The 12532-nt window shown below is 38.4% G+C and overlaps 1 protein-coding gene across 1 annotated transcript in view; it reads left to right on the forward strand.

Annotated features, from left to right (window-relative positions):
* LOC137912900 (protein eyes shut homolog) overlaps positions 1 to 12532 on the forward strand; it is a 112887-nt gene that overhangs the window by 46216 nt on the left and 54139 nt on the right. The window contains exons 24-29 of the mRNA XM_068757025.1: positions 2945 to 3041; positions 3701 to 3746; positions 4262 to 4445; positions 8757 to 8928; positions 9291 to 9369; positions 9699 to 9898. Of these exons, the coding sequence (XP_068613126.1) occupies positions 2945 to 3041; positions 3701 to 3746; positions 4262 to 4445; positions 8757 to 8928; positions 9291 to 9369; positions 9699 to 9898 (778 nt within the window). The remainder of the gene's footprint in view (positions 1 to 2944; positions 3042 to 3700; positions 3747 to 4261; positions 4446 to 8756; positions 8929 to 9290; positions 9370 to 9698; positions 9899 to 12532) is intronic.

Below are 12532 nucleotides of genomic sequence, written 5' to 3' on the forward strand. Positions count from 1 at the left end.
CGTCGTTGTGAATAACAATGCTGCACATGTTGCTTTTCAGTGGAAGCTGATCTGCATACACTCTCTGAGTGGCTTTTGATTTTTTGATCGTTTCTGAAAATGGTTTTGAGCTTCAAGGTCTGCACCATAGTCAGGTTCTTCTACTTCGTTGAAGGTTACAGTGGCTACTTGAGTGTGAGTTGATGCATTAAGGGACTCTGTTGGAACTAACTCAGTGTTTTCATTATTTCAGATCATTTAATAGACACTGCCTTTATCACAGCCCTCAGAGAGAGAGCACACCAGCACCCAGGCTGGTCCACATACCACTTCACTTCATCACATTTCTGGTTTCTACAGTACACATTCAATTACAAATACCACAGTAAAGTCCTGAGAGTAGCAAAACTATTCAGAAGCCCCTAATACCGACTCAATAAACAGTTTAATTGTAAATTCTGAGTACAACATCTTTTTTTTGAAGCTAATGGTTATTCAGTTCCAATTTTATTAGTAGCATGAATATGACTAAGCAGTTCATAAATTATGTAACCTGGATCTAAAAACACATTTGGCTACACTGTTTCTGTGTGCTTTTGCTTTTTATGGCTTCTGTGTGAGTGTAGACTGCTACAGCGTTTCCACGTTTACAATGGCATCATGTTTATTACGAGTAGGAGATAAAGTATTTTAGTGCTTGAATGACAAATTGGCATTTGGCTGGAACAAGCGAAAAGCTGCGGAGTTAAAAATAAAAGGTGTTTCATTGTGTTCCCTAAATTTCATGGCAATCTGCTATGTTACTTTGATTCATTGCATGTAAGATAGACTTATGGTTGTGAATAATTTGGGGGGAGGGGGGGGGGGTCAAATTCGTGCACTGTGCATGCCAAAACTATTTTTTGATTTGCAAGAACGATGATGCCGTTTTGATTTTTACGATAAAAACACACAGAATTGGCAATCAATGGCATCTATGATTTAATGCACTGGAGCTTAGATGACACCACAAAGACCATAATATATATTACACAAGATGAGATTTACTTTAAATGAGCTCTGAGGAATTGATATAAAGACTCTGGAATAAATGCAGCAGCCTGAACCAAATTCCTACTGTTGAAATGAAGACATCACTTCTGCCTCTCATGAAATGTTCATCAGAGATCATTAGCTATCCGCATTGAATAGCCAGTTTGTTTTCCGCTGAGGCTCTTGCTGGCAGGAGCAGCACTGCAGCTCCAGTCAGATGACGGCATGACTACGGGAGGACTCGTCTTGGGCATCCTTCTCTGTACTCGGTCAAAGCGAAGCCTCCAGTCACTGCTAGTGGCAGACGATGCATTACATTAGGGTGACATCCAAAATAGTCCCGGGGGTGCTCCACCATAGCTTTGACTGACAGGCTAGCATTGGAAACCTGTGCTGTCCCATAATTCATCAGATGCTTTGTACTCGCTGTGGTCTCGTGGTTTTCTCTCATCCTAACTCATTCTTGAAGAGCGTAGATATATGGAGCTGTCAGTGTTGCTGTCCTTTTTTTATGAACATCAGTCTGCTATATTTATTTATTTAAAGAGTATTTATTCCAAATGTTTTTTTCTTCTTCTTTCAAATATAATGTTGCTGATTTAAAATGCACTATGATGATTGCTAATAGAGTTTTTTTTTTCACTTTATAATTAACAGTAATCAATCCCATTATACTGAATAGCAAACCAGAAATAATGTCTTACAAATTCTGCATGCCAAATGTTGGTCTTTTTACCATATGTTATTGTTATTTTATTCATAATAGCATAAATTGAATGTCCTGAAATAAAAAAATAAAAAGAAAATAGTACTGTAAAATGCCTCACCATAAAAGTATACTATTCATTCCTTTTTCCTGAAATTTTCTTGCCATGTTCTTCACCATGTTTTTGGACTTCACCATATGGAGAATTATATGTAATCCTGTACCTGTCAAAGCATTTCAGGGTGTCAGGTAAAGACATCCTGAGCATGTCTCTAAATACATTTCTAGACCAGATGACATAATTGTCTCAGTCTGAGTGATAATGGAGATGAGATTACAAAGCGAAAAAGCAAATGGTGGAGAGGATGGTATTGTTTTGCATGAGGTATGAACATATGTATGTATTTTTCCTTCATTCGCTGACTTGTTCTCGCTCTCTCTCTCTCTCTCTCTATCTATCTATCTATCTATGTCTCTTTCTCTCTCTCTCATTAGCACGCTCAACCTCAATTATTTGACCTAAATATTCAGCATTGCATTTTCAAAATGGGAGTTTCACATTTCGATTCAGACCACATGAGTTAAGATAGACGGTTTTCATCATAGTAAATCTTAGTGGTCCTTTTTTTTGCTCCTATGTAATGATGGAATCATAATTTCATTGTTTTATCAATTCATTAATGATTTCTTTAGGAAAGAAAACCGGGGGGGATTTGGTTTCATTTGTTCAGCAAAAATACATTTTGTGATCCAAACATCAAAGGAATATCTCCTTCGGCCACAACATTGCAAGCTCCCTGACTGTGTTCAAAAGTACAACAAAAAAACATCTGTGATGATCTTCTTAGTCATCATGCCCCTCCACCCCCTAATGAAAAGGGCAAAAGACCTCTTGGGCCTCCCCCTCTTACCCTAGGTTAACAAGACGTCCCCCTGCTTGCTGGCTTTCTCTCACGCACAAAACGATGGTCCACACACACATACATCTCCCAAACCTCAAACCACCAACCCTCAGACCAATCTGTCCATGACACTAAAGTATTATTAGACTTACACACTCTCTAAGGAGAAACAGTAAGTGCTGAGAGCAGGAAGATGAGATATGCTACAGGGGCTCCTATAGTTCCATTAAAACGGCATTCACTGGGGCCTTTGTTATCACCGGCCCTGACGTTTTCAGGATGGAGTGGGGCTTGCTGATCCGTGACCATCTCATCTATCTTTTAGGATTTGAAGGAAGTTGGTGTGAAATTGACACCGATGAGTGCCGTTCAAATCCATGCCAGAACCAGGGCCACTGTGTAGACCGGGTCAACAATTACAGGTAAGCATTATTACCCATAACAAGGTTTTCATTTATTGGGAATCAACTAAAAGCCAGGCTTTGTAGTGATGGATTTTAAACATGAACAAATATAAGTGTTGATGCCAGTAACTATTTTTGCAGAGTTTCAGGGCATAAAACTGTATTTCCGATTACCCTGAGGTAATGTCCTGACCTTGTGAACAAGTGAGCACCTTAAATGCAATGTGCATTTAAAAATCATTACATATCAGTAACAAACAGGCTAAATTAACTTGCTGGATTTTGATGTGAAAGCTGATGCACACAAGGACACGGTGTTCTTCAAAGTGTTCCAGTTTATATAGCAGAGCTGTCTTCATCCTTGACACACATAAGCTGCTATTCTAAAGACAGAGAGCGAATTCAGCAGGAACGCATCATGTATCTAGATTGGGCTCTACTCCACCGGTGCTTCTCGCTGCTGTGCTTAATGGGAGCCCCGGGGTTTCCAGGCTTAGTCCGACAGATGGATAGAGAAGTCCCAGGGCCAATTTGAGTCCTAAATGGTTTGTCTCCAGTTTGTCTCCCGTCGTGATTTCCCCTCCCATGTGACCTGGCCTTGCTCGGAGCGCGCTCCCTGATCGCACAACCTAGGGAGTTCACATCAGGTGTGTTTTAACCTCACTGTCCAACGCAAGCACCGTCTACGGCGCTATCGCCATCTCCCTGACCCAACAAACCGAAGTCCATCCACACTGGGGCAAAATTTTGTATCCCTTTTTTTAACACTATGAAAAAAATGTGATCCCAGAGCGGTCCACCCTGTCGAGTTCACATGATTATGCAGCTCTTTTGTGCCGTACGACAGTAAATGCCATTTAATATGTTACAGAAAATTCATATGATGTAACTGGATTACCATTGAAAAAGATGTCGTTTAGATTCAGCACAGGGGCCTCTAATGACATTTGATGTGTCATCATCTCACCCGAGAGCAAGATAACCATCTCCTCTGCTGGGGATATTAGACTTGAGTAAACTGCTTTACTGCATATTATGGGCTGTGCTTTTCAGTAATATATGTTCAGACATTGTTGAAATGAACTTACCGGTAAATAGAGGGAGGCTTCATTAACGTTGTCTGGGTGTTTTGAGAGAAGAGCTGTCACTAGTTTAAGGTCATAAGTTAAGGTTTGAAAGTTTTTCCTCCAAGTGACTGAACTATAGCCGTTTGCTACCATAATTATGACTCTGCTCAGCATTGCATTCATTTACTAATAAATGACGTCCTCCTTAGGTTCCACTGCTTTTGTCCCCCTGGTTATTTTGGAACACTGTGCGACCTGGATGTGAACGAGTGTGACGTTTCACCTTGCCGACATGAGGGCATCTGTGTCAACACACCCGGGGGCTTCAAGTGTGTCTGTCGCCCTGGATTCACAGGTAGCTCCTTTGCCCTTAGGTGACACGAAGATCAATACTGAGGTCTACAAAGCTTATCGTGACCCCGATGGCCACCGGGGCAACAGACACAGATCTGGTTCAATCTAATAAAAAAACTAATCACAATGCCTGCTTTTAATTGGCCCAGCTGCCTCGGGAAGATAGAGTGCCTGCCTTTCAGTAAAGCCTGCAGGAGATAAATCCATGTTGCAATATCTGATCTAAACATCACAGTGTCTGCTAGTTTCATTTATTTTATTTCATTATGCTCTTTAGTCTCAGAATGCCATCGTTGTTTTACTTCACTTCATTTTTGCCTTGATATTTTAGCCTATGTGTGTGTGAGAGAATCCAAAGCCGATTCCTGTCAGGTACTGGGAAGATTAATTCCATTTGTCTTCCAGAGTGGATCATCAATTTATCCTTCCCCAGTTGAGAGAGAGAGTGTGTGTGTGTGTGTGTGTGGGGGGGGGTCTCTGAGGTATTGCTACTCTGGAGAGCCGAACCTGACACGCGTGGCCCAATTCCCACAGAAGCAGCTTTTATTATTAGGCCTACACACTGCATAGTATAAGTCATTACTTTTCCTGTTGCTCAAATCAGAGGAAACGGGGTTTCCCAAGAGGCCGAGCGGCTAGAGGATACTTTGGATTGACTCAACCCAGTGAGAACTCAAACAAAGTATTTGATCTAGCAGCACGAGCCAAGTAACAGCAATGAAAATGTTCACAAAAAAAACACGAATGAGTTCATAGAGATATTGTTATTTCTTGGAACTCCTACTTAGTCCTAATCCTTTCTACATTTTACATTTTTGGATGATTTATCAGATCGGATTTTTGCAGACGGATTGGAATGGAATTGACTGAAATTTCATTCTGTGCCGATTGCATGACGCCCCATCTCTGCTATCACTTAAGTACGTGGTGTGTCGCCTGATGGTATTGTCATATTTGTGTTGACCATCAAATAGTTGTATTTATTTATTTATTTATTTTTTGCTCATATTCAACATGCCAACATCAATTCTGACTGGCGCAGCTTGGAGCTGTTTGCTAATACGTCAGTCCAGCGCTCTATCTGCGTACTTTCATGGATGTGATTAAGGTATAATGAACTGAAATTGCATTTCCTCTTTACTTTGGTTGATGGTCAGTCATTCCACATGCATTTCTGCTCCTTCAGTAAATCTTGTGGTTCTAACAGCAGCTAATTAATTACCTGATGGAATTCTTTTTATGGTTTAGTGTATGATTTGGAGGGGATTAATGACTGGAATGAAATATTCTTCTATCCATTGCTGATCACTGCTGACAGTGATAAAATGTGGGGGCCCCTGTACAGGTTGTCAGTTCAGATATTTATAATTAAGTGTTCAATCCTCATAAATTGACTAGAACATTTTCTTACATTGGAATTAACTATTATTTGCAAAAGGGACCAGAGACAAACTAGAAACTATGTTTTAAAGTGGACCCCAATGAGATGAAAGGTTCATTTGTGGACATCTATATGCCACTAAATCTAGAAAACTACATATTTTGGGGAGGGGTTTTTTTCCTCCAGGAAGATTTTTTAGCTTTTAAAAAAATGATTGAATATTTTTTTCCACGCATTTGTGACACCTTTACTGATTTTTATCATTATTATTGTTTTGCATTATTATTTGTTTTGCGAAGGTTGCCCCACTTTCTGAGAAAACATTAAGGTAGCGCTCATGCTTTTATTTCACAGTGCTGTTATCTTCCAAGGATGCCAGCTGTCAGTATGAGTCACCTGTTTAATAGCTTGCTTTTAGTTAACCTTATGTGTTATTCTGGTTTACTTTTATACAAAGCATCAGTGTTTTGTCACATTTTAACATTTTAAAGGATGCAGCATCTTGAAGTTACCTTGCCATGATCTTAGCTGTCTGATCTTTATTTAGATCATTGTGTCTAAAAGGATCTTGAATTCCAATAATGTGTTATCTGTAAGTAAACATTGTGTTCAATAATGAGGTGAGAATTCATTTCAGGGAAATGATTAATGGGCAATCTTGTTTATATAAATCACGTTTTAAGCACACAATTTGTCACCTTCTCTTGTCTCTACTTCACCCATCATTAAGGAGTGTGTTCCCCTGAGTGATGGTACAGTGCAATCAGCACATTGTTGCTGCTTCCTCAGTCAGCACATTGGATCGTGATGCTCTGACTTGTGTAGCGTTGTCTGGCTTCACTAAATTCAGTCTTTTCCTGAGTGAAGTTGATGAATTGCATTTGTTCCCAGCAGAGATGTTGGAGGAGTTATGCTTATATATTGTAAAATGAACTACGTGGCATGTTTAATTTACTATTTCTATCAATGGAAGAGAGGTTCTGTAATATTATGATTAAATTGTACGTGATTTTTGGGCTTCTCATTTTTCTCAGAAAAATCTATTTGTGCAATTACGAAAGGGTTTCTCACAATTTCAGATTTAATTTCCTCTGCACAGTAATGCAGTATATCTATTCATTTTCTCAACTAGTTCTAATTACAAGTATGGTAATTAGTTGTCCATCTTGGTATAAGAATCTTTAAGTTATTTTAGGACCCTGTTGTCCAGTAAATGTTAACTATATAATCCCATGTCTCATGTTCATACCTCAAGAGGATGTATAATTGGAGCAGTGCCATAAAATGTATTCATTAAAATTTCTGTTACTTTTTTTTGCTGTATAATATTTATTATTGCATAATAATTTTATTATTGCTGTGTTTAAAGGAGTTTTTTTTGTTTAGCAGCCAGAAATTAAATGACACCCTTGCAGTATGAGTTTTGTTTTTATTATCTTTTTTGTCCAACTGAAATTCTCTGTTTTGACCAAGTGTAAAGTTGCATACAATGCAGAATGTTTATTATACAACCCCATGTTGCGCATCAGTGTTTTACAGAGTACTGATTTGTTGACAAACAGACACTGAATCTTAAAAATTCAGTTGTCTGGTATTGCTTTCACAAATTGAACTCTCTCATCTTTTTTCATTTCTTCTGTCATTCCTATTTCTGATAGCTTTGCATTATTAATCAATACCATCAACTCTCTGAATGAAGGCGACATACTTGGGGGATCTTCAGACTGAATACAGATGAAGGACAGTGACACTACCAGTTGTTCTTCAGATAATTCACATGTTCCTTTTTAGTCAGCACATTGTGTGCAGGACAGCTTCTATTGAATGTGCCTTCACGGGGATGTATTCATAACTGTAAGAACATACAGTGTGTCAATTAGTTAAATGCTGCACATTGATTTAATTTAAATGTGGGATATTATAACCTCAATTCCCCAAAGAAACATGATTCTAATAATATCAGATCATTGATCTTTGTCATTTCATTCTGAATTTATTTCCAGCTGGGACAGGTGGCATTCTATTTTAAATTATGTTGTACATAGGGACCCATTTGTTTCTGATTAGCCGGTAGCTGCTCTTCTGTCATTGGAGATGTGTATGTTTTCAGTATGAGCTGCATTAACCGTCAGTTACGTGATCGCTATCTGTCCTCTATAAACAAAATACTGTTTGTAGAAAAGCAAGGGTTAGAACTTGGTGGGATGATATTTCTGCTTTGTGCTTTGATTCTGTTGCTGTTTACTGGAAGTTGGATGCTGATGATGATGATGAATATATTTATTAGATAGAACGTTAGAGTACAAGTTAGTTAAAGTTGATAATTAAAGTTTAATTCTAGTGAGAAATGAAAGGATGTTCCTCCATATTATTATTAATAAAGTGTAAACACAAAATCATAAAGTTAAGTTAAAGCCATTTAGGAATTGTTTTCCCTAAAAGTATGCAGCGCTTGTTTTCATTAATATAAACATAATAAATGAGCATGAAGTAACTTGAGTTAAAAACTCCAGCTCCAGAACCTAGAAATCCTATAATGCAGTACCAGTCATGTCTAATCAGCACATTCCTGTTTACCATCGCCGTCAGCCTGTGATCACTTTATATCAAAGGCTACTGAAGAGACCAGTCGAGGAAAACATGTCAGGCTGGTGAGGCTACTTCTAGTGGACAGTGAGTTCTTAAGGGACTTAAACCATTTGTTTGTTTGTTTACTTTACATTTAGACTGACAATCATACTGTATGATGAATTATGTACAAATCTGCAATTACTATGCTAGGTTGTTGCATTGATATTTTGAGGTGAGAAACTACACAAACAGAGGAATCAATGCAATGCCTCATTTGATCTAGCACTGAGCTACAAAAAAAACTCTCTAACTAAGATTTAAAACATATATTGTCTTACTAAAACTTTCTTAATTTTCTAGGCCAATTGTGTGATGTCGGCATTGATGAGTGTCTTTCAAACCCCTGCCAAAATGGTGGCAGATGTATTGACGCGCCAAATCAATACCATTGTTTGTGCCCTGACGGCTTCGCTGGGTTCCACTGTGAAACGAACATTGATGAATGCACGTCAGCGCATTGTCTTCATGGGAGGTACTGATTTGTGTTGCCATTTGAAACAGAAACACTGCAAATGACAGAGAAATAGCAAGGAATTATTTTTAATTACACTCCTTGCCAGCGCAGTGAGAGGAGACATAAGTGACGAGTCGTAAGGAGCTAATGTGATGCACTTGCAGGTTTTCCCAGTGGTCTCCAAATTATAGTCATTAATTCTGTTGAAGGGGAAATAGTCATTCATTCCAAAGGCTGTCTCTACCCCTCTCTCACAGGACTCTGCATGAACTACACAGCAAAAGAGCTTCATATATTTATATATCAATCAATGTTCGTAGTTTCATTAAGTAGTGTAATTTTAATGAATAATGTTAATTCCTTGTCGTTGGCCCTCGCAGCTGTAAAGACGGAATATATTCCTATTCCTGTCTTTGTGAACTTGGATGGACCGGCAGCAGATGTGAAACAAACATTGATGTGAGTTGAATTTAATTTATAGACCTACTAGCCTTTGGTATCACTAACTTTATTGAGTGTTCTGCAACATGTCAGTTGAACTACCAGCATCATGTAAGCAGCATTGTACAAATACCCGATTAAAATAAATTGCTAGTGCCTAATTGATTTAAGCCAAAAACACTGAGCTTACAGGCTCTCTGTGAACATTTACAGGTAGTTCAATAAATAATGAGTTTCTCTGCTGTTTTATCAGAAGAAAAAAAATCCTTCTGAACTTTTTTTTATTTTTTTATTTGATGGTTGTATCTACCAAAGTATTAATGATTTTAATGTTTTTCCTTTCACAGGACTGTGCTTCCAGCCCCTGTTTGAATGGGGGGTCGTGTGTGGATCTGATCAATAAACATGCATGCCTCTGTCAGGAGGGTTACACGGGGAAAACTTGTGATGTTGATATAGATGTATGCAAAGATGTCGCTTTTAATTACTCGCTGTGTTTCAATGGAGCCACCTGTGTCGATGGAGGAGGGTCACACTTTACATGCAGGTGAGGTGACCAACTTTAATAATAAACAATAGGAACAAGGCCTATTGATTGTTTGCTAAACCCTGACTTTCCAGGTTTCTATCCTAGATTTGCATCCACAGCAAGGCAGGTCAAGCAAACTTCGAATTTCTCCGCATACACTGGGAGTGAGCAGAGGACTTGTTTTAAAGCTTGGCCATCAGAGGCATAACGGTGATTTTGAAGTAATTCCAGACTCCTGATGAGATTTATTGTCCGAGTCTTAATTGGATGTGAGCTGTTTAAGTGCCACTCTTACATCATGGTAATGTAAAATCTATTCATTAGCCAAAACATTTGCAGGATTGAACCTGACAATTAAGGAATAAAGTTAGACTTATTGTAAACAAAAAGTTGTATTATATATGTAGCGTTAAAGTTGTAAAGCAAACTCTCAGTTGTCAGCATGATTCAACAAACCCTGCTTTAGTGCAGGAATGTATAGTTTCACATAAGTTTAGTAAATGGTCAAAGTCCAAATAGCGTTGGATTCTCGTTCATAGCTCATACATTGAAATCTAATTATGCATCCTCCCCTACTCTATTCCATGTTATGTATCTTCTCTGGCTGGCTAAGCATGCGTGCATGCTGTCTCTCATATGGGCCGCGGTGGCAGTCCTCCAGGATGGTCACAAGTGAATCATTACTTTTTAATTGCTGACACACTTTCCCTTGAGTGATGAAGTGTATCTGAATACAAGGTGTATGTAGTAAGAGTGTGCAGATTTGACACAGCAGCTCCCTGGATGCCTCACTTTTAATTACATTGCCTAACCTTGAGCTGAAGCGCTGCTGCTCAGTGACATGATTTAATGTATCCAAGACTAGCATGACTCCAAACAGGTTGGTGCACTTTACAGTACTAACACACAGGATGGTATACTGCTTCGGCTCACAGTATTTTATGATGTTTACTTCATTGTACACTCATTTATGTTAAAAAATACAGAAAGACACCACAGAGAAAATCAAAAATAAACTTAAATACTCACATTTTACATCCTTTAGTATCCCTCATATCTGCAATAAGATGATTGTGCATTGTGTGCTTTTTGCAGGATTTGGACGTCAAATGTGATTTACTGTTATAGCTGTGCATTATTTATTTTGGCTTCATTTCAATTCTGTTCTCTGTCTTTTGGGGGGATGGAGTTGAGGTTTATTTAACTACCGGTAATTGGAATTCAAGTTATGGATAGCAAGTGAGCATTTATTACTGCATTGATTTATTGTGTTATTTGTAGACACGAAAGAAGCATTGGACACCATCAGAAAAGAGATGTACACATTTATACAGATTTAGCTCTTCTGTTGTCTCTGCAGCATTTGTTGAACTATTTATCAGCTCAGATTCTGGCTAACAGCAGGTTCCAATGTGGTGTTTGGCCACCGTGACTTTAAAATCAAATCCAAAAAGGTTTTTTTTTTATGCTATTTCCACATCCTTTTTTCCCCCACACTTGAATGAAGCGATGATCAGTCTAGTACACTGACTAATGGCACATGAAATAAAATCAGTCATGCAACAGCTTCTTGGCAAGACCACATTTACAAAACATGAAATGCATTCTTGTTTTATCTTCATGTTCTATCTGAAGTGTACCCATTCAATTCTGCACCTGTTCAGCAAATGAACTCCAAAGCGCTCCACTCTATATTATGGTGGTCAGACAAAAGGTTAGGCATTAAACCTATTGCCCATTTTCAGCTGTTGTGCTGCATGATTAAAGCAATTGTACCACATGGGCTTCAGCAAAGCTGATATTCTTAGAGAGGAGTGTTAAACCTCATGAATATAGTTTATAAGCTCTCACTGAAACACCGAATCTGCAGCATTTCTTTCTGGGGGTTTTTCTGCTTGTGTCACCTTTTCTAAAGTCAAAGATCCCCAGATATATTACATTAGTTTGAAGTATGGTTAATGTGAATTGGAAATCCACGCGAGCCATTGCCCCCACCCTCCCTTGGCCTCAGGTAGATTTGATGCATGAAAAGGCTCATTGTCCATCTGCAAAATGACTGCGCTTCTCCAAAAATTCAAGCCAGTAGGGCTGACATCTGCAACAATGAAGTGGGACTTCCCTTTGCTCTAGGTGTAGCTCATCCTAAGCAAATTTCCATGACAGAGATCCATTACCATTACAACTGTTGGTTTTATGCACTGCTAAATTAATCAATTATGTTTCATCTCCCCCTTCGGATACGGTCTCTAATTCTAAGTTTGTGATCTATAAATATAAGTGAGACTTTTCTGCAGTGAGTTCTTTTTTATAATGTTCTGGATGCTGCACCAGGTTTTCAAGTAATGAATCCGCAATAATGACCAGAGGCAATATTGTTTAGTCCACTTCTTACCAACCAGGGCCTTTACCTTGAGAGTGCATCATCTGTTTGTGGAGAGCATTCTTGCTGCTCAGAATTGAATTATTTATATTGCTAAAGAAAATGTATGTGCTATAAATTCAACACTGATTTGGTCAAATTTCCCACATAGACATTATAAGAACTTTAAATGGAATAATAAATTGCTGCCTTTTTGCCAATTTGAACCTATTGATGTCCGGGTGGCCGTAAAGATGTATATTTTATGTGTATAAAAAAAAGAAATATTTATA

This window comes from Brachionichthys hirsutus, unplaced genomic scaffold (assembly GCF_040956055.1).
Source record: "Brachionichthys hirsutus isolate HB-005 unplaced genomic scaffold, CSIRO-AGI_Bhir_v1 contig_797, whole genome shotgun sequence".
NCBI lineage: Eukaryota > Metazoa > Chordata > Actinopteri > Lophiiformes > Brachionichthyidae > Brachionichthys > Brachionichthys hirsutus.